General features: G+C 35.2%; 2 protein-coding genes across 31 annotated transcripts; both read right to left on the bottom strand.

Moving 5' to 3' along the window:
• Positions 1-14901, bottom strand: ikzf4 (IKAROS family zinc finger 4). Of its 29 annotated transcripts, none has more exons than XR_015522920.1 (10): positions 14790-14901; positions 12419-12473; positions 11822-11926; positions 8781-9086; positions 8479-8646; positions 5660-5797; positions 4405-4536; positions 2226-2333; positions 648-740; positions 1-349 (listed from the first exon to the last, which is right to left on the bottom strand). XR_015522920.1 is itself a non-coding variant. In XM_087306045.1 (9 exons), exons 2-9 carry the CDS (start codon positions 12459-12461, stop codon positions 336-338), a joined length of 999 nt encoding a protein of 332 aa, XP_087162171.1. In that variant the 5' UTR covers positions 12462-12473; positions 14790-14901; the 3' UTR covers positions 1-335. The 29 variants fall into 29 exon arrangements, 22 of the variants coding, with proteins under 22 accessions (XP_087162171.1, XP_087162165.1, XP_087162166.1 ...); XR_015522917.1 differs by having other exon boundaries at positions 5660-5812; XR_015522914.1 differs by having other exon boundaries at positions 5660-5812; positions 8479-8661.
• A 1508-nt stretch (positions 14902-16409) lies between these two features.
• Positions 16410-22697, bottom strand: dnajc22 (DnaJ (Hsp40) homolog, subfamily C, member 22). Of its 2 annotated transcripts, XM_087307300.1 has the most exons (5): positions 22220-22413; positions 20861-21120; positions 20554-20760; positions 17083-17375; positions 16410-16957 (listed from the first exon to the last, which is right to left on the bottom strand). In XM_087307300.1, coding segments are annotated over exons 2-5 (684 nt in total). In that variant the 5' UTR covers positions 20862-21120; positions 22220-22413; the 3' UTR covers positions 16410-16774. The 2 variants fall into 2 exon arrangements, with proteins under 2 accessions (XP_087163426.1, XP_087163425.1); XM_087307299.1 differs by having other exon boundaries at positions 20554-21120; positions 22220-22697.
• Positions 22698-23004: the final 307 nt, after the last annotated feature.

The raw sequence follows: 23004 nt of genomic DNA on the forward strand, positions 1-23004 counted from the left end.
TTACAACAAATATTACTTTATTGGACATGAAAAATTACTTCAACTTAAAGTTGGGTTACACTCCTTAAAAACAAGATCAAATAAACAATACCTCTTGAAACCAACACACCTTTTTATAGAACATGAGGCAGTTTTTTTATATTTTAACAAATTTGAGGTAAAGAGTTTTTCTTTGTCATATACATTTTTTTTCTCTCACAAAATATTTAAAAACATTGAATCCAGGGATAAAGCCCAAGAACGACAGAGTTTGATCCCTGCCTCCCCAAAAACGCTAAGTCTCTCTTTCTCAGTTGCTGCTCGTTATGGTTGCTTCACAGTTCGTTTAAAAATATTTAGTTCATCACACCTTGGGGATAAGAAATATGAAATGATGCAGATAAAGAGCTGGGTTTGGTTTAGAGGAAATAGGGAAAAATTGCAGCTAGTATTTCACAAGCAGAAGAGTTGCAGAACCCCAGAAAACAAACGAGTACACATGCAACCTCTCCCATTCACACGCTCGATAGAATTCATTACATAATTTCTCTTTGACCGTTAAGTGCATTAAGTGTCATATATGGTTTTTGCCATAATTTCAAGTAAATAAATTTTTTTGCAGAAAAATAAAAATAAAAGAAAGTAAGGGTGCAAAGTCATTGACTAACCTTTGTAAATACTGGATTTGGTCTCACTTATCCATTCATACTGTACTCCGTAGGCTTGCACTGGAGTGAATCCAAGCATTCGCATTAAGAGGCCTACAAACATCGTGAAAGTAACCGAAAGATGTAGGGTCAGTGGATTACACATAAGCAAGTTTTGGAAACAGCTGACCACCTTCAGGGTCCAGTGATACACACATGCTACAACATCCACGTACCCTTAACCACAGCCCACGTCACATAAAGGTGAGAAATGTACAAGCAATCAAACAAAACAAATCTTCATTATTTCACTCATTGGTGCTTTAGTTTCATCTCAGTTTGTGCAAGTGAGATCCGCTGATAAAACAGGCCACCATATATTTATATATCTCTTGGCAGGACGGTACATAACTCTACGACAACATTTCAGTCCTTTCCTTCAAAATCAAGCAGCAGTTCATACTCGGTGGGGATCGAGAGTACCGTATGCATGAACTCATATGGACATGACCACACAGGACAAGCGTACAGGATACAAGTCCAATATCAAGGGCAGAAGTCACACAAACATCCAAGCACCAAATTTTACAACACAAGGAGAAAATGTTCAGTTCTGAAACCTTAAATGACTGCGACCCCTTTTGTTATTAGGAAAATAGCCTTTGTAGAATTGTTTTTAAAAACACCACACTGTTCATCTGGTCTTTATAACCAACGTGTTCTCGTATCAAATTGTTTCTTGTTTTCTCTAAATAGCATTTTTTTTTTTATCAGAAATCAGTGCAATAGAGCAATTTCAGAAAACAAAAGAGTATGTTTCAAAGCTCAGTTACCAGTCTTTACTGTGTCTGCTTCCCTAAAGCCTTTGAATAAAATCCCCCTCCCGCCCCGTGTCGCCGCGCCGGTCCAAAACCCACCCCAGCCCCAGCAAAACACTCACATTTAAGCAGAATTAGAAAAAGTGCAATCCTCCTTTTGAGGTAACAACCCTTCCCCTTCACTCAGAGTCACGGAATGCAACATGGCTCAGTGTTTGGTCTGCACCAGAACTTTAAGGCTCCTTTCCCCCCTCCGCATCTAAAAGAAAACAATGTGGCCTACTGTGTTTGCAGCATGGCAGAGGATGGAGGGTGGGGACTTCATACTACAAAAACCTCTATTTAAAAAAAACCCTCTATTCTCAATAGATTTAATAGGCAAAATATTTATCGTAATGTAAGTGAGGTCGAGATAAGGTTTGAAACGACAATCAAGATTTGAGGCACGAGGAAACCAACCTTTCTTCTTCTTCAGGACAGAGGTTGTAGACTCAAAAACTAAGGCAAATGTTTCAAGTTCATTTCCTTTCTCAAATAAAACACTAATATACATTTTAGAAATTAATAAAATTACCCTAGCTTTAGCCTAACCCCAATCCTACTTGATCCAAGAGTGCCGTATCATCTTTGTTTTAAAGTTACCCGAATTCAAACTGCATTGTACCGACTAAATCTTCCAGCATTAAAAACCATGTGCAATTCAACGACTAGCTCGTACAGGGTTCATATAAAGCAACGATTAAGGCAATATGTGTCTGTGCTCCTTATATGGCTAACATACCAATACTCCAGCCTCAGTTTTGCGATTTACGCTGCTTGCTCCTCATTCCCTCTCTGTCAGCAGTGTCCTCCCTGAGTCGCCTAATTTCAACAGTCCCATCGAGGTATCCTAAAAGAGCACAATGTTTGTGTGAATACTCCTAGGCTTAGATTTCTCTTGTTTAACAGGCTCAGAAACTTTGGAAAACCGCTCTGGATAAAACAGTCCAGACTTTGGACGTCGAAGCTATTTTTTGTCCTTCTCTCCTGAAGAGGCAGACTCTATGTAAACGCCACCGAACAGATGAGTACACACCTAATCTCACATCTCGAATTTCTCTTCGCAACTGATAAAACATAAACCCCACGGAAGGAAGGCACTTCTAAAGCAAAACAGCTGCGTCTTGCGATGAATGACTTTTTGTGGGAGTGCAATCGGAGGATTGGACTAGGTGAATCCTCCTGACATCCTCTAACGCAGGATGCAATCGCACGTTTTGTGTTCGTACCCAAGCGATTAGCCTTAAAAGGTAAAAATTGGATGTTCGCTAACTATAAAAGCAAGTGCTAATGTGCCCCACTCTGGTGCAGACCGAACTAGATGCCATGACGCCATCTCAAAGCAGCATACAACTCTCTGTACATCTTCCCCCAGTTTTGACCTCCACCATCCACCTCAGCCCACCTGGTGCTCCCCACGAACAATGTGTGAGGAGAACTCGTAGCGGTCCTGGCTGCGGTGACCACAGATGTTGCACTCGAATGGCTGGCGGAAGCCGTGGCAGCCCATGTGGATGGTGAACATTACATGGTCCAGGAAGAAAATGCGACAGTGCTCGCAGCGGAAGGAACGCACCGGCCGCCCTTCCCCGTCTACCACCTGCATGGCTTCTCTTGTCAACGGTGAGCGCGGACTCGCCTTGGTCGGTAAACCCCCAGGGACCCCTTTCTCCCTGTCCCCCTCTATGTCCATTTCTTTGGCGTGACTAGGACTGTGCCGATCGCGCCCACGGTGGTTCAAATTTCCCGGTGGCGCCGAGGTAATAACGCACTGCTCCTCCGCCATGCTCTCAGTGTCTGTCGAATCTTGGTAACCGTTACTCGGCGAAGCAGCGCGGCTGCGGGTGGAGGGCAAATCTTCATGACCCTCGCCGGCCTCCCTCCCGGCCAAGCCCATGGAGATGCCCCCCGCACAGTTTAAGCGCTGACCTAGAGGGGTTATATGAGGGTAGACGGAGCTAATGACTGGGGTGAATTCTGAGAGGCAGGCGGAGTGAGGCGGCATCCGCAGCGAGCGGGAAGGATCCACGTCATTGCTGCCTCCTCTTGGTCCCCGCATGAAACGCCCTCCCATCTCTGCTAGAGCAGCCGGGTCGCCCTCAGGATGTGAGAGCAACAAATCCCCTTCTTTATCAGGATTGGGGTCAAGATCATAAGGTGCTTCAGATATATTCAGCCGCATGTGCTTTTCACCTAGAAAGCCAGGGAGCATCAGTATAATTGATTGTCAAGTATCACATTACACTGAAATGATTTTGTTTTTTTATGCAGCCAAGCAAGAAGCAATACTATTTTTAGAACATGTTACTTTTATAAATCTAGTTTTAAAAAAGTTGATGTCTGACTGATCCAGACAGATTATCTTTAATATACAGTTGAATTCAGAATTATTGGCCCCCCTTTTATTTATTTATTTATTTTTTAATATTTCCCAAATGATATTTAACAGAGCCAGGAAATTTTCACAGTATGTCTCATAATATTTATTCTTCTGGTGAAAACTTTATTTGTTATATATTGGCTAGTATAAAAGCAGTTATTAATTTTTTTAAAAACTATTTTAAGGTCATTATTAGCCCCTTTAAGCTATATTTTTTTAGATAGACTATTTATTGTATACCGATGGTTTGTTCTTTAGACTATCTAGAAAACATATAGTTTAAATTAACTGTCAATAATTTGACCTTAAAATGCAATCAAATAAAATATTATCAGACATATTGTGAAAATTTCCTTGTTCTGTTAAACATAATTTGGGGAATATTTCAAAAAGAAAACAAAAAACAAAGTGGGGGCTCATAATTCTGACTTCAACTGTATATAGACAACCAAGGTATAATTTTAGCAGTGGACATAGCCGACGAGCTTAATACCCATTTACGCAGGAAATACTGTACTGCTTTTCAAAGAAATGAGCCTACCCAGGAATTTCTGGGGTGTAGATCTCTTCCTCTTAGTGATGCTATTTGCCAGACGATCAATGAAGGTCATTTTTTCTGATGAGGACTGGATCAGGGGTTCAGATATCATCTCCACGTTATGGGACTCTTCACCTGTACATGATGCACATATGGAGGCATGATTATAATAGAATATTGTGTGTTATTCAATAAATCAATCAAAAAAAAAAAATATATATATATATATATATATATAAAATTCATTGGCAAAGGAATTTATTAATTATTTATTAATGTTAATTTCTTCAGTCATAAATGTAACATGACCCTTCTGAAGACATCGTAAATACTGGTTTGGTGCTAAAGAATCATTCCCAATTATTATTATTAGTGTGGTAAAATGATTCTTTGAAGAACAGAAAATCAAACAAACTACTTCAACTATTTCGTATGAATTATACAAACAAAGTGATCAAATTATAATAAATGTATTATAATTAAATGTATTATATTTATTACATTTATTATAATTAAATCTTTTCTTTTTTAATCTTTTAGAACCTGTTTTAACACATTTTAATCTGTTTTTAAATCACTTTTATTATTTGTTTTTATTTTCTTATACTTGTCTCTTTTATTCCTGTTTATGTAAAGCATTTTGAATTGCCACTATTTATGAAATGTGCTATATAAATAAACTTGCTTTGCCTTGTCATAATAAACTATATATTATATAGTAGTAAATATATTATAATAAACTTTTAATAACCTAAAAGTGTCCTTGCTAAATATAATGATTAAATAACTAATAAAATAGTAGTGTACTCCTCTACAAACAAACAAACAAATGCATAAATAAAATTAAATTAAATAATTTCATAGTCTTATCTGTGTGATTATCAGTTAAAATACACATTTTAATTCAGTGCTCTGAGAGATTGGTTATAATGTCTGTATTTAAAAAAGAAATAAAAAATGGAAATACTAACAACATTGGATACTGCAGCTGGTATATTATACAACACAGGGCCTACAGCAAAATAATATATCTTTTTTCTTTACGACATCTAACCACCTGTTCAGATTCTTCATGTATAAAATACAACCTCTCCAAAAGCATGTATTTTAATCAAGAAGAGCTCTGAACCATTCTTGCATACAGCTACTTCACCAGCTGTGATCTTCACACACTATAAACACAATAATGTTGGTGAACAAAACTTGGTTGCAAAGTACTGGCTTCCCCTACCATTTGTGGGAGGGAAAATGATATTACCGTGAGTAGGCTGGGTGTTGTGAGCCGGCTGGTGGTCCAGACTTTGCAGGTAGCTGTGACAGCGCTCACGGTGCTCTTCCAGGGTGCTCTGCTGCTTGTAGCTGCGGCCACAGTAACTGCACTTGTAGGGCTTTCCTACTGTAGGGGAGGATACTGAAATAACGAGGAGGGAGAATACCAATGCATTTCACACGGATCTGCAAGTGTTATATAAACATGAATACAACATTGATGCTGTGATTAATAGTGATGACTATTATTAGTAATAGTAAAAGGTGATTACCAGTAAAACAATTTTCTTATTAAATATAATTAGAGGTGAAACTGTACACAAAAATGATGGTTAGGTATGTAGATCAGTTTAAAATTTACAATTTGGTACTTTTTAAGGGTGGAAACACTAAACATAAAATTGCTTCTTTTTGTCTTCTCTTAATAATCAATGGTTTAGCAAACAAACTCTAATTTAATAAAGTACAGTTTAATGTTTAAAGTTTAACTATAGCTCAAATGGATGAATGGGACCATACAAATGTGTTCTTATGAACACGATAATGAGATAACACAAAACTTCTTGAGATTATTCAATAGGAGGTGTACTCTATAACTAGGCCTGTCATGATATCTATTTTTATTTTTTTTTTACAATATATTGCAATAAACTATATTATTGTCATTTTAAGACCATTTGATGACACTCACTATATAATACTGGAATGACAATATAATAACATCAAGATGCAAGTTGGGGCTGCACAATATACTGTTTCAGCATCGATATCGCAATGTGATCCTTCACAATAGTCACATCGCAGGATATACAATGTTAAGTTTATATTTCATAATTTGCATGCATTTTTGATGCTTGTGATTGTACAATGATCTTAAAAGCATTCAGGCCCAAGAAATTGTACCATTTGTGACTTTAACAACGATTAAATTTATTGAATTATTTTTATTTTACTTAGTTACTGTATTTGAATATCGTCAGACTCGGAAAACACTAAAACACTTTTTCAATTGTATATTTGTCTTGATTATATTTATAGACAGTTATAAATGAAAATACTCACAACACATGCCAATACAGAAATGCACTGCAATTAGCACAGACCACAGCGAAAATGTGTCGGGGGACCCCAAAAGATTAGATTTTATGGAGATGTACTCCCTCTGCAGAATCATCCCAATCGATCATAATATAATACATGATAACATAATAATAATAATACATAAGTTCTTTCTAAGAGAGATATTAAGTTATCTGATGAAACTGAATTCAAATCACAATAAAAAAAAAATAATCGTAATGCTAGATTTTTCCAATATTGTGCAGCCCTAATGCAAATGCGCTGTTCCAAAGAACACATAATATTTAATCCATAAGAATATTTCATTTTAGTCATTTTAACAATTTAATAATATAACAAATAAATAATAATAAATGTTACAATAATAATAATAAAGTAACAAAGTCTGCAATATCTGGTACCAGATCTATTTTCAGTTGTCAGACACCTACATGAAAATATACTAAGGTAATTTATAGCAAATACTATATTATTTTTTTACCATACTGACAGCTATATTTATATATGAGCAATATCACACTCGTAGCAGTGCGATATGGCTGTATATCGGCACTGGTGGGAGGCGTGCGTTGGCACGAGGCCGCAAGCCGAGTGCCTTAGTGCCCCCACCAGTGCCGATATACAGCCATGTCGCACTGCTACGAGTGTGATATTGTGTTGATACAACAGTTTGACAACATAATTGAACTACTTTCTTCCGCGTTGGGTTCAAATCATAAGCTGACAGTTAAACAGCTGAGCAAGCATCTTTTAAACTTTTGATCTGTAGTGTCTGCTTTTTGCTGGCTGTACGTGGGCAGAGTAATACACAAAGGGTAAAGAGGCTGTACGGGTGCTGATATTACTTAAATATATCCATGTGTTGTGCAATATTATTGATTATTGATTATTGTCTAATGTAATGTCTGTATTTATCTAAAACAATTAGTGTTTTATTAACACATTATTTGTTACAATTAAGAATACATAAAAATTCTTGAAACAAATGTGTTGTTACACTCCAAATTATAACTAAAATAAACACCACATAATATTATTAGGATGAATAATATGATAATTGATAATAATAATAATTATTATATGAAATAGATTATATAGAATTCCATAAAATAAGGTAGTTACTGGTACAGAATTCATTAAACCACAGAATTTCCCTTGACACAATTTCCCCAAAAACGAAATTACACGCAGTTCATCTATGACGTTAATAGAATAGCAAGAACTACAGACCGCATCTGTCCGGATAGCTTTAGAGATGTGCGTCATTTCAGAGAAATCCATCACTCTATAAAGTCATTTCTCTGAATATCTGCATTCTTATTCAAAGGACCTACAGGTAAACGCTCATCATTCAAAAACACAAGCAGGATATCCTGTTTTCATGATATTCTAAATGTCATACTAGACCGCTGCACTTCATTTAGTCTTTGACTAAAATGCGATTACATAACTGATCGATAAGGTTTAATTTACACGTATTAGTCTGCTGGCTCAAGCTTTAGAGAAGCAACAGGTTCAAAAGGAAGTTGAGTGAAGTTCCAGGCAGCAAAAATAATCACCACTTGCATTAAAGGAGAAATGGGTTAAGATGACCTTGACTGCACTAATTCATGCTTTGTGGCAAATCAAAAGGCTTTTTCCAGCCCACACACTTTTCCATCCATTTATTTTCCAGCCACAAAGTTCTCGCTCCTTCCTTCTCTTTATTTCTCACAAATGGCGGCTCACCAGAGTGGGTGCGGAGGTGTCCTGTCAGAGCATCACGGCGGCGACAGGCGTAGTTGCAAAAGGGACATTTGAAGGGCTTTTCGCCAGAATGGAGCTTGATGTGACGCAGCAAGTTGCCCTTCTGAGTGAAGGAGGCCCCGCACTGGTTACATTGGAATGGCCGCTCACCTACCGAGACCAAGACTACCAGTTTTCCCACCGGCCCAAAAAAACAGCAGCACATATCTTCAAGCTGACATTTTATAAAAGATAATTGATTGTTTTTTTTTGTTTTTTTTAAGAGTTGGTCAAGAAACACTTACCTGTATGGCTGCGTTTGTGCACCATAAGAACATTGGGTCCGATGCAGATCATCCCGCATATATCACATTTAAGCTTCCCGTTGGGCAGCCGAATGGGACCAGGGGATGCGGGTTCAGAGCTGGCCATCTCCCCGCAGCCGCTGCCAGCCTGCCCTCGAGTGCCTCCAACCATCTCCACTCCACCGTCTTCTGCCAAATCGCCCTTTTCATCTTTCCATCCTTCATCTTTCTCTCCGACTCTCCTTTCCACTAGTGGAGCACCACCTGCCTCCTCGTCACTATACAGCTCCACTTTGATGGAGTTAGCTGGACGTGGACAGAAAGTTTCACATTTATTCACTTGCCATATATTTTTAACTCTAACCAGGAATTCGAAATGATAAACAATCAGTGTGTACAATGAATAGCAAAAGAAAGACATTATTTAGGTTAAGTAAGATGTAAAAAATTTGTTTAAAACGCTGAAAAACACCAATGGTGCATAGGGACAAATCATTTTTTACTTTAATGTTATGTCAAAGTATCTGAGTACAGTTTACATTCATCTATTTTTCATTATTATGTAAAATTTTCCCCTCAACAATTCATTTAAAACGTTTTGCTAATTCATCCTGCTTGACTAATAATGATGTCTTTATTTCCATTGCTTGTTACAGCTATGATTTGTGATTGGAACTGATCCACTTGCATCTGTTCTTGAGTCAACAGCTCACTAAATATAATAATCAGGTCAGAGTAAGTCTCCACTTACTGATTCACTGACTCAAATTATCTGCCTAGAAAAAGTCTCCAGTCAGCGATTCTCTGATTCAAATGATCTGGTCAGAATGAGTCTGCAGTTTACATTTCATTGATTTGACATCGAAAGTCAAAGGATTTAACGGAGTGAAATTAAAACAATTGTTTTGTACATCAGGCTGGCTTAGAGCTAAATAAGGTCAGTGTAAAATGATACTTTTTTTGTCTATGTAATTGAATTATGTCTTGTCTATTTTTAAATAGCGTAGCATACTGTCAAAAAAAATCCAATCTAAGTCTGACAATAAAGTTATCAACATATTCATCATCAACAAAATATCCTATCCCCAGTCAATTATTGTCTGATTCAAACTATCCGATCAGAGTGAGTCTCCAATTGTCATTTTGTTGACTTAAATGATCTGATCAAAGTGAGTCTTCAGTCAGTTACTCACCGATTCAAATTAACTTGTCAGACTGAGTCTCTAGTCAATGATTCACTGAATCAAATGATCCAGTCAGAGTGAATGTCTAGTTAACAACTCTTTTCAGCTTAGTCCCTAATCAGGGGTCGCCACGGTGAAATGAACCGCCAACTTATCCAGCATATGATATGTTTTACATAGCGGATGCCCTTCCACCTGCAACCCAACCCTGGGAAACATCCATACACGCATACACTATGGACAGTACAGCTTACAATTCAGCGATTCAACAATTTAGCTTACAATCTTTGGACTGTGGGGGAAACCGGAGCACCAGGAGGAAACCCACGCAAACACAACGAGAACATGCAAACTCCACACAGAAATGCCAACTGACCCAGCCGAGGCTCAAACCATCAACCTTCTTGCTGTGAGGGGACAGCGCTAGTCACTGCGCCACTGCGTCGCCCAGTCAATAATTCACTGATTCCAAATATTCGTTCGGAATGTATCTCCAGTTAACAACTCACTAAAGTCACTGCTCAATAAAATTCACTGAAATTTCAGAATTTATTAATTTAATTGAAAATCACATATAGGTCATGACCGTCAGTTAACCAAATCAGGTATTAAAATGTTTGAGCTGTTAAAACCCACTGCATATACATATACATGTTCCAGTTTCGAATAAACAAGACTTGTTTCAATTAAAAACAAAGATAATTAAAATTAATTACCATGCATCTTTCTTGCCGTTACATTAGTTCATAAATATTTAAAACTAGTATCTTTGCATATCTTACTTTTAAAAATTAGATCACATTTGGCCCAAGTGATTTCATGTGGTTTGTTTATTTTTTTATATTATGTTGATGTTTGTCACATTTAGTTTCATAGCTATATGTTATTTACTGCCATTTTCACTTGCTTGCACACTAGAATTCCCATTAATCATCAGTATATATCAGCATTAGTATTATTAATTAAAAAAACAAAACTGGCGACGCAGTGATGCAGTAGGTAGTGCTGTCACCTCACAGCAAGAAGGTCGCTGGTTCGAGCCTTGGCTGGATCAGTTGGAGTTTCTTTGTGGAGTTTGCATGTTGTCGCCGTGTTCGCGTGGGTTTCCTCTGGGTGCTCCGGTTTCCCCCACAGTCCAAACATTGTAAGCTAAATTGTTGAATTGCTGAATTGTAAGCTATTATGTCCATAGTGTTTGCATGTTCTCCCTGCGTTTGTGTGGGTTTCCTCCGGGTGCTCCGGTTTCCCCCACAGTCCAAAGACATGTGGTACAGGTGAATTGGGTGGGCTGAATTGTCCGTAGTGTACGAGTGTAAATGAGTGTGTATGGATGATTCCCAGGGATGGGTTGTAGCTGGAAGGGCATCCGCTGCGTGAAACATATGCTGGATAAGTTGTCAGTTCATTCCGCTGTGGCGACCCCAGATTAATAAAGGGACTAAGCTGAAAAGAAAATGAATTAATAAAAAAAAAAAAAACATTTTGGTGCCAATTAAACATGAAATCAATCTGTGCTTTTTCCATTTTTAATAAGTATTCAAGTAATATTAAAAAGTAATTTACAATTACTAATTATTACTACAACTTAATAAGTAATTATTAGTACTTTAACTAGAGTAATATTTGATTAGGGTATCTGTACATCTACTCAGATATAGGTTTATGCAGGGGCGTAGCATAAACCCCTCACTTCTGGAGACAGACCATTTAAAAACAGGTAATTAATAATTATATGAATATAAACTTTTGGATCTCATACAGCTCTCATACAACTTTTAAAATGTCCACTACATCCTTGTGTTTATGGTATAGGTACAAGTAAAGGTTTACGTTCTTTCACCACTGAAAACTACTGACCACTGAGTGAGCGGCTGGGTGAGGACTGTTGACTGTTTGGTGTGCTCACGGTGGGTCCTCTCAGCCCTGCAAAAAACTCCCGCTCTGTTGAAGAATCTCCACTACCTGAAACACCAACACAAGGCTCAAAATGTTAACATTTTTATTTATTACAAAATTTCCACCATACAATTTAATAGGAAATAAAACAATTTAAGTAAAAAAATAATGTCTTTAGAAACTGAAACAGATGGTTTCAATAAAATAAAATAAAATGGTTACTTGTTTGGTTGGTGTTTTAACATTAAGGCTGGCTTATTTTATAGCAAGTAACTACTTAGAACCTTTTAAAACCTACATAAGATTTGATTTGAATGAAAAATATAAAACTGATTCAGGGTTGGCTCTGTTAAATAAATATATTTGAAAGTGTTTGCTCCGTAATATTATTTCCCTAGAGAACTTAAACCAGCACACTTATTATAATTGTAAATATGATATAAATATAATATAAAATCAGACTTACATCATGTTTTTGTACACTTATATATAAATGTATGTCTCTTAAAATGAAAATAAATAAATAAAAATAAGAATAAAAATAAAAATACACCTTACCTGACATGTACGAACGGCCATTGCAATCGTCAGCATTCATCATCACACCAGCAGCCTATACAAAAAAATCATTTATTTATATATATATATATATATATATATATATATATATATATATATATACCTGTATACATATATAAAACATTGGATAGCAAAGAATAAAACCAACTCCAAATTTCAACATTGCAAAAAGCAAAGCAAGGTTTTTTCACTGGTACATTTTGCATTGGATGCACTCAAAAACACGAAAACATCTCTATTTGCCTCCTTTGATATCAAACAAAAACAACACTTGCAGGTTCACTTGCAGTTCGTTATTTCTCCCTTTCCTGTGTGGTTGCACAGTTTGAGTAGCTGAATAATTGATACGCTCACACTGGTCAAGATCTCATTTCTAGCTCAACAGCTGAATTGAGTGTCCATTCTATAGAATTCTACTCTTAAATGGAGAGCGTAATGTGCAAGAAACTGCCCTCCCTTCATCCTGTGACCTATCAGAACACAGGCTGACATCTAGAGCAATGATGACAGCAAGCCAAATGCAAGGGTTGTTATGCTTTCCTATTACTCAGACATTTCCACGTGTTATGGTATTGGAAAAATGCTTTAAATGCATTACATATTGAAACAAAATACCCATTAATTCTTATAAAAATAACCACGTTATTCATATTTGGTAAAATGTGAGCCAATAGCAAACTAAACTTTAAATATTTTTTTTTTGTCTAACATCAAAATGTGTAACAGTGTAATGTATGGCAGAAGTGTGGATAAATGAATAGGATGGTAATCAGACTCGTATGCATAACAAAATTTACACAGCACAAATAATTAAAAAAATTAATTTTAAATAAAGACATAACAACATTTACTAATAGCAAAATATTAAAGAAAATGCAAATGGTTTTAAAATAAACTGGAAAACATGATGATTTTTGATGATGCAGACAAAACCAGATTTTCACATATTATAGTTTTAATATTGTAACTAGGTTTTAGTTTTAAATGTGAAATCAAATATAATTTCACATTTATAACATAACATTAATAATAACATTTTCATTAAGAATGTACATTTGTTAACAAATAAGTTTGAAAATGTTTTACTTAATCTCTGGACAAATCTGATGATCCATATTTTTAAAGCCTTTTACCCTTGGCATTTGGGTATATTGTGCAGCTTTAAGTAGTTTTTTTATCAGCCATAAATCAAATCTGACTCCAAAATATCTGACACTATGATTTAATTTAACGGGTTTGTTGCAATAGGTTTCTACACGGACCAATAATCCAGAAACAATTGAGCATAACAGACAGCACAAACTAAATTAAAGAATAAAAGTATAACAAACTAGTACTAAAAGCAAAATAATGCACAATGTCAAGAGTCAAAAGTGATTGAATGACACATAAAAAGCTAAAATATTTGTTAACACAAATTCAAGCTTTTGATTTTTAAATATTTATGGGATTAGACCACTTTGTAACCTCTAATATTTGTTTTTATTCCCATTATGGGTCAGAACTGACTTAAATATCACAGGAGGGTACTCTTAAAACACAATCTGATAGCATAAACAGTAAGTTTAAGCTGACAGTTTACAAGGCAGTGACGACAAACGCCAATGTTTTCTTTCACAATCTTTCAAACCGTGAATGAATAAAAATGCTTTTTATGTATTCATCTTACGTTGTAACATTTATAAATGCACAACGACTTATCATTTAATCGCCAACAACAGGCCTCCAGAAACATAAGACCTCGTTGTGTCGTACGAAGCAGAAAACACACACACACAGCTGCAACAGGCAGATCTCATAAATTCACAGTGCTGTCAATGAGTCTTCAAATTAACGCAGTAATCGAAACAGCCCCTGTCTGTGTGCAATCACACCAGTAAACAATACCTGACGACGAGAACAAGATTATCGAGCACAAGCCCCCGTATGTTTGGTAACTTTTCATGCACCATCGTGCTGCAGAGGAGGACTGACAGCACGCAGAATCATGTCAATCCTGTCTGTCTGGAGCAACACTAGCTAGCCGCTGCTGCTAACCAGCTAACGAGACGTGACAGCTCACAATAAGCCAAAGACATCGCTAAACTAACTCACAAACGAAAGGACTAGCGTTGCTGACAACGCAATCCGATCGGCAGCCTCCGGTCGTGAAATACGGTCGATTTTTAGACGTGACAAACTAAAGAGGAATTATGTTTCCTGAGAGCCCGCTGGCGTTGCTATGGCACCCAGCACTCGACAGATGCGTCTGGCCGTGTAAACCCTCCCAATCCGAGCCCAGTTACCTCACCTAATGACACTTTTCGTCAATAACCGCGATTGATTTCGCACGGGGAGTATGTTTTCTTACCTGACGATCGACTTTGATTGCAATATTTATACAGCAGAAGCGCCGTTTGTTTTCTCTGGCGAAGGCAGCATCTCCGGGATCTTTTACCTGAAACCCCAAACAACTTCCGGGCCCATGCCGGGATACAGGCCCGAATAAAACATAGCCGAAAACCGCCTCTCTAATCCATGATTGGGAGGGATTATCGAATGCATCGATCCTCGTGCTACAAGTTTGGGAAATATAACACAGTGCAAAAACTACAAAGGCCACGTATTGTTATTATTATTTATATCAGTGACCATAAATAGCATTGTAATTTATTCACTATAATCAAACAGTATCAGCTGGGAAAGCTAAATTCTAAAAGTTTAATAATTATTTATTATTATTATTATTATTATTATTATTATTATTATTATTATTATTATTATATAATTTATATTATTATTATTATTTAATTGATTAATATATTACTAATAGCATCAATATAATAAAGGTTGTTCTTTGTTTGATGATTTTGCAGTGACAGTGCTCACTATATGTTCACAATCATTTGTCAAAAATAAACCATTTTGTTAGATGTCACAGACCCCTGATTATGTCCATCATCAATGGAGGAACATAAAAAAAAGACAGCTGTATTTTTCTTATTAAAAAAGAAAGATTTTTTTAATAGGAAAAAAAATACATACATACATACATACATACATACATACATACATACATACATACATACATATTTATTTATTTGCTTATAAAATCTTATTTTTTATCTGATTCATTTGTACTTGCATATGATTTAATATTTACATTTATTTTAATTACATTTGGTCATTTACAGGAATCTTATGAAGTTATTTTTATATAATAGCTATTTGGTTATTTGTATCCAACTTATATTTATTTGATTGTTCCATTTATACTAATTGTTGTTCATTTATTTTCTTAATTAAATTCAGTTACTTTTTTTTCTTCAAACAATTCTATAGACCATGTAGTACCTTCTTGACACCAAACAACTGATTTACCATTAAACATTTAACAAAGAAGTCATATTTGTGAATTTCTGTGAATTTTGTTAATTGTGCAATTAAAAAAAAAAGAACATTATTATTATCATTATTATTATTATTATTATTATCATTAGTAGTAGTAGTAGTAGTAGTAGTAGTAGTAGTATTAGTAGTATATTGCTATTATTTTTTTATTTGTATTTTTTACAGAAAACAAAGTTGCATTTTAAGCCTGTGCTATAGTAACATGCTTAATGCATTTATAAACTTCATTTGATGCATTTTATGATTAATAGTGATTTTAAGTAATTGGTTATTAATTATAGTATTTTAAAATGTTTTTTTTTTATAATAAATACACATTTATTTATTTATTTATTTATTTATTTATTTATTTATTTATTTATTTATTTATTTATTTATTTATTTATTTATTTATTTATTTATTTATTCTGGCCAGAAAACACATTTGGTCGACTCCCTGCAGTAGCATTACTGACTCTCTAGGGTCCGCCAATTCCCTGTGGACACAACGCTATCAATACGAAATGCTACCACAAGATGGCAGTTAATTCTTAGTTGTCCACCTAAGGGGAGAATTTCTCTGAACAGAAAAAAAACCTCCTTTGTATAGAAACATTCATGTTTATTGCACTTCATTGACTTTGTGCTAAAATCCTGGTGTTCTTTCTGTATGTGAAGAGCTTAAAGGGATAATTCACCCAAAAATGAAAAATCTGTTGGCCTTTCTTTTGTTGAACACTAAAGAAGATATTTTGAAAAGCCGGAAACCTGTAACCATTGACTTCCATAGTATTTGTTTATGTCCTTTCCTATGGAAGTCAGTGATTACAGGTTTTCAGCTTTCTTTAAAATATCTTGAGAATAAAGAAACTCATAAAGGTTTGGAACCACTTGAGGTTGAGTAAATGGTGAGTTAATTTAAATTTTTGGGTGAACTTGGGTGTATGTGACCGGTCCCTCAGAAGTTTATTTTCTCCGTTTTGTCTTATGTCTATCTACAAGTATCTCATAAGCCTCCTGGATCTGAATAAACATCCGCTGCGCTTCTTCTTGCCTTTTGGGGTTGTGGTCTGGATGCCACACTTTAGCCAGTTCCCTGTAGCTGCGAGTGATCTCCTCCAGAGAAGCCTCTTCTGGTAATGATAGTATCTGTTTTTAAGAAAATATTATGAGGATTAAATAAATATCTACCATCCCATTTCATATAAAATCGTGAAAAGTGAAAAGTGCCCCATATGCTACTGACCAATTAAAACTAGGCCTTCTAAACTCACCTTCAGTGCTTCCATTTCTTTCTTACTAAACTCATTAAGAATTATTTCAAGCATCTTCCTCCAGCTTTCCTCATAGAAACCTCCTCCTGTTAAGAGGCATAGCAGACGATATGGCAACAGGAGAAAATACTCCAGGACCCCTTTGAGCCATGGAAAGAACCAGAAGAAATCAATCAGGGCCGCTATGCAGTCCGATATGTAGTACAGTGTAGCAGTGGTGTTGTGGAAAACACAGTATCCCAGCGGGGCAGAGAAAGCCAGCACTCCTAAACTTAGACGATACAGACGAGGCCCTTGGGAAGATTCACACCAAGCAGGTTAATTAGACACAACTGATGTAACACAAAAGTCTTTGGACTGAAAAACGTACACATATGGGTAACACTTTTACAATAATGTTTCATTTGTTAACATTATTTTCATTTGCAGGAATTATTTTACAATAAACCGTACTTCCACAGCATTAATTAATTTTAAATCAACTTTTACTTATACATCTTTCGAATACCCATGAATTTAAATTGGACACATTTTTTATTATCATTTTATGCAGTATTTATTATAATTTCTTTTTCTAATTTATTTACCTTCATATTCTTTAATCAAATGAAGCTCCCTGCCTCGTCTAATGCCTTACAAACTGTAAAACCCAACAGTCAACTTTATCAAATAAATTTGTGTCATTAACTCAAAATTTACTGAAAGTTAATTGTACTGATTTGAAAAGAGTTTTGAACTCAGTGTTGAATGTATTGAGTTCATTAAATACTTCATTACTTCAACTTAAATGGAGTAAGTTCACAGTACTTGTATAGATGAGTTGTTTTTAACTTAAATGGTTTGTAGCAAATGGTTTCCTCGGTTGGTTTGAGTTGCCTTAACTTATTGGGTTTTACAGTACTCAGTTGGTTTGAGTTCTCTTTATTTATTGGGTTTTACTGTGCTCAAATTGCTTCGTTTACTCAAATGGATTAAGTTAACAGAACTCATTAGGATTAGTTTTAAACTTAAATGGTTTGTTGCAATCGGTTTCCTCAAATAGTTTGAGTTACCTTAACTTTTTGGGTTTTACAGTGTAGATTTATTGAAATATTATGCAAAGTTTATGTTTGGATTTTACATATGTGATATATTCATTCATTCATTTTCCTGTCGGCTTAGTCCCTTTATTAATCTGGGGTCGCCACAGCGGAATGAACCACTAACTTATCCAGCACATTTTTACGCAGCGGATGCCCTTCCAGCCGCAACCCAACTCTGGGAAACATCCACCCACTCATTCATACACACACTCATACACTACGGACAATTTAGCCTACCCAATTCAACCGGACCTCATGTCTTTGGACAGTGAAGGAAACCAGAGCACCCGGAGGAAACCCACGCGAACGCAGGGAGAACATGCAAACTCCACAAAGAAACACCAACTGTTCGAACCAGCGACCCAGCGACCTTATTGCTGTGAGGCGACAGCACTACCTACTGTGCCACCATATGTTATATATGCAACATATATTTCGAAATATGTGGCCTAAAATGGCCATAATATAATATACATACAATTTAAAGGTCCAATTAATTCCTAATGAACAAATTCAAGTTTTGTACATTTTTTCTCCACATGGTTAAACATCGCAATAGGAAGGAAAACATGAACATCATTTCCATTTTATGCTGACATCTATGCTGAATTTTAAAGGCACAGTATGTAATTTTCTAGCATATTTACAATTACAACAAACATAGGTGTAGATTGATGATGGCGTGACTGAGTGTGGAATCATGGGTGTTATCATTTTCATTAAATCCAAAGGGACTAATGCAGAAATCATGTTCATAGATGAGTTAACATATTCAATACTTATTATAATGGTAAAATGAAGCAGAGTAAGGCTGAAAGATGTATACAGTAGAAGCTAAATGAGAACTGTTGAAGCAATTGCTGATGAGAGATGAGCAGGACACAGCAAGCAGAGGAATTGTTTTATGCCACAGTCGACCACTTCCAGTTTTTCTGGTTGTGTTCACGTGGTGACAAAGCAGCACTGTTTTATCAAACTGAATAGATTTTAACATTCTATTATAATGCTGCTCTGTGTGGTTAATGAAACACATTAAAACATAATAAAGTGTCTTTGGTGTTTTTCTGTTTTCTGTCAAACCACACTGGCACAAAGGCAGAAGTTTAGTTCCTTATCATATTTTTTTTTACGTAGTCTGGGTAGTTATATTATTGTTTTTCAGTATTAATCTTGATAAGAATACAGTTGCAGTTATAGTTCTGTGAAAGAGTAGTGTAAGGACGTATAAATGATAATTCGCTCATCTTGAATTTGTTAGCGTGGTTCATTCCATTGTGGTGACCCCAAATTAATAAAGGGACTAAGCCAAAAAGGAAATGAATGAATAAATGAATTTGTTGGTGTTTTTCAGGCTTCTAGACTTTGAAATATATTTTCTCTGAACGCATCCCATGCTATTTATTTAATAATTTATATTATTTACTTACTTATTTACTTTTTTTTTAAACCACACTGGAAATTGAGAGTTTGGGATTTTATCAGCCATAACATGGCATTACTAGTTTAAATTGCTTATTTCTTTGGATTTAAATATTCTTCAAATCATTTTGTACAATGGAAGGCAAAATATATAACACTGCTCTAGCGGTTTTACTATAACTTAGAAATCTTACATCTTGAGCCTTTTAGTTTCAACTTTTGAAAACAACATTTTGTGGCCTTGAAACATTTGGAAATAGGTTTTAAAATGTACGTTTTAAAAATGTTAAAAATGAAATGTTTCAGTTTCTGTGTAAATAAATAAATGCAGATCTGTTAAATGATGATGCTGTGTACATGTGTAATATATCTTTAATCTGTGCAAAAGTACTTGACAAACTTTTTATTTATTTATTTTTTTACAAACCAACTAATGTCCTGTCATGCATGATGCAGTGTTTTTAATCATTTTTTCAACGATCAGTTTGAATGGGAAATAAGTAGGCACATCTTTAATGTGTGAACAATGTTGTAGTTTTAAGCACATTTTGTTTAGAAAGCATGCATCAAGTAACATTAATGTAAAATTTTTAGAACCAAAAATAACAAAGGTTAATAAATGCTTTATTTGCTAAATGTAAAGTTTAGAAAATCTCTGTGTTGTCTGAAATGTTACTATAAAGTGTTTTTCTCCGCCAGTTATTTTTTTCTCTTCAGTTATTTTACTTTAAAAGCAATGACAAGAACCTATTCATCACCATAAAAGTGAAATTATTGAAGAGCCTGAGAAAAAAAAAATGCTCCTTTTAGAAGAATAGTTAAGAATTTACTTAGAGGCTTTTGCATCTGAACTTTTTAAATGCTTTGTTTACTCAGTGTTTGCTTGTGTAATGCAAAGACTAATATAAACAAATAAGCCCTTATTATAAAGTGTTACCAAAGTGTGCACATTAATAGTGCATATTCTCACCCAATGGCTCTGGCCTCAGAGGTTTCAATGTGTTGTGCTGCGCAGAGGTGACACTGCCAGCTATGCTGATAGGCAGAGGAGAGAGATTGCTGCCGTAGAAGATGGATGATGTGATGACGCACGTAATGAGAGTCTTGTGAAGGTTTGAGGTCTGCTGGCCCACAGAGGACACCAGATGCACACCAGCAGCAACACTCAGAGGCAACACTAGGAAGTAGAAGAAGCTGAGAGAACTGAGGCTGATTAAAGCCACTGAACCAAAATAAACACCCACGCAAATCTGACCAACAAACCGAATCAGGCCTACTGGTGGTGGTGGACTGGCACCTGGATGTCGAACACGGCCTTTCTCTACGTCACGGTTGGCTTCACTCACGTAGGATGGAATACGGAAGAACTCTCTTGCCCAGCCAATGCCAAAGCCACCAAAGGTCAGTATCCAAAGAAGAGCATGGCTGTCTCTGCCCAGGTAAATGTGATGAAGGCCGAGTGGGCCGCCCATTGCCCACAAGGCATACGTGATCATGAGCTTCTTAGCCATGAGGTCATTCTAGCTGCACACAGAAGCTGAAAAAAGTTGTAATGAGGGAAGGTTTTTACTCTGGAAAAAAAGATGTCTGCTACACAGAAAGAATATTCAAAGATGATTCCTTGGGTTTACATTTTTTTAAGTTAAGTGGTTGTAAACTGAATTTAAACAAACAAATTAAGTTAAACATTACTAAATTTAATTTGTTTATTCAAATTCAAGACACATACATTGTTTTTAACAATTTTGCAGACATCATGTTTTTTCAGTGTACTTGTTTCATTTGACCTAAATTTATTTGTGTTGGATTCACCTTAAATATTTGAAAAATTCATTTTTATTGGAAGTACACAAATAATTTGTGTTGCATTAACTGAAACTTACAAATGACATAAATGTTGAATGTTGAAACTGTAATTGTATGTGTTTTTGAGTTAGAGGAAAGACTAATATTTAATATTCAGTTATAATTGTTGACATATATACCTGAAATGTAATCCATATATCTTGGGAACACATGATTTATTTATTTCTGTATATATGGCTTTTAATTTGTTTTTCTGTTGATGTTTCGACTTATGTTGAAGTTTTTGTGGTTACCTGTGCACTGAAAACATCATCTTTTGGTTAAATTGTATTATGTGTATTGTTGTTTTATTCAAAAAACAATACTTGGAAGTTAAAAAACTGAACTGAAACACACTGACAAATTTAAGAAAGCATGTATATATAAAATGATGATTGCTTTTTAGTGCATAACTGATTAGCCAACAGCATATTTATGAAAATTGCTTCATGATAAATTAAGGACAAGCATGTAGTTTTTAAAGGAATATAGGTGCAACCAAAAATGCTAAATCTGTGTAAAGCTGCTGTATCTTATATTTTGTCATACAGTTGAACTTTTATATGTTTTTTTAATCTTTTAGGTCTTATGTTAAGAGCAAAAAGAGTACTTTTAGTAAATGCAGTATAACTGTATTCCACATATAAAGTTAAATAACATGAGGCTGAGTATATTATCACACAAATATCATTTCAGTGAATTATGCTTTTGGTAATCTAATCTCGCTCGCTCATATCACAGACATCGATGGATTTTAACTTACAGAATCATGCAACTCATAATTCACTTACCTGCAGGACGGACTGAAGCTTCATTCACACCCCAAAATTTTTTTGAACACTCCTTAGCATTGAAAATGTAAGAATGCATAAAACAAATTTGTTTTGAAGTTTCGAAGTAAACTTTAACTTTAAATCATTTACTTTCTGAAAATAATGTAACCTATGGACTTCCGTGTTTGCTTCAATATGGACTTTGGTTTGATGATGATGACTACCTGGGTCATAAAGAGTAAACTTTGATTTACCATCTTTGGAAACATTTGAGGAACAGAGCATTATGCTAAATAATAATTTTTAAAAATCAGTAATTAAACAGTTTTTTTTCCAAGAATTATCATTACAGGGAAGACATAAACATGCTGTAGTGCTCCATAGATCTTTACTTTAAACATTTCTGTTACACTACTTGATAGTAAGTAAACATTCATTCAAAGCAAAAGACTAATATGTAAAGTCTTGCTGAGACTGAAGGAAAGTGGAAAAGAAAACACTGGCTAATGGTTTACAGCTCTCATTAAAATATTATTTTTGAGTTCTAAAGAGAAAAAGAGGGTAGGAAAATTATGACACAATTTTGCTTTTGAGAGTGAACTGTTCCTTTAAAAAGGCTTATAAACAGAAGAAAAAAAGCATTTGAACAATGAGGATACATTTGGATATTTTAATGTAATTTATTTGGTCATTTTCAATGTCAGCGGAAATGTAAATAGATAAAAATAACTAAAATAACAGATAAATAATGACAGTAGTTTAGTTACCTACTGGACTTTTTTTTGCACAGATTGGGCAGTTAT

The sequence above is a fragment of the Danio rerio genome, chromosome 23, assembly GCF_052040795.2.
Source record: "Danio rerio strain M-AB ecotype USA chromosome 23, GRCz13ab, whole genome shotgun sequence".
Classification (NCBI taxonomy): Eukaryota; Metazoa; Chordata; class Actinopteri; order Cypriniformes; family Danionidae; genus Danio; species Danio rerio.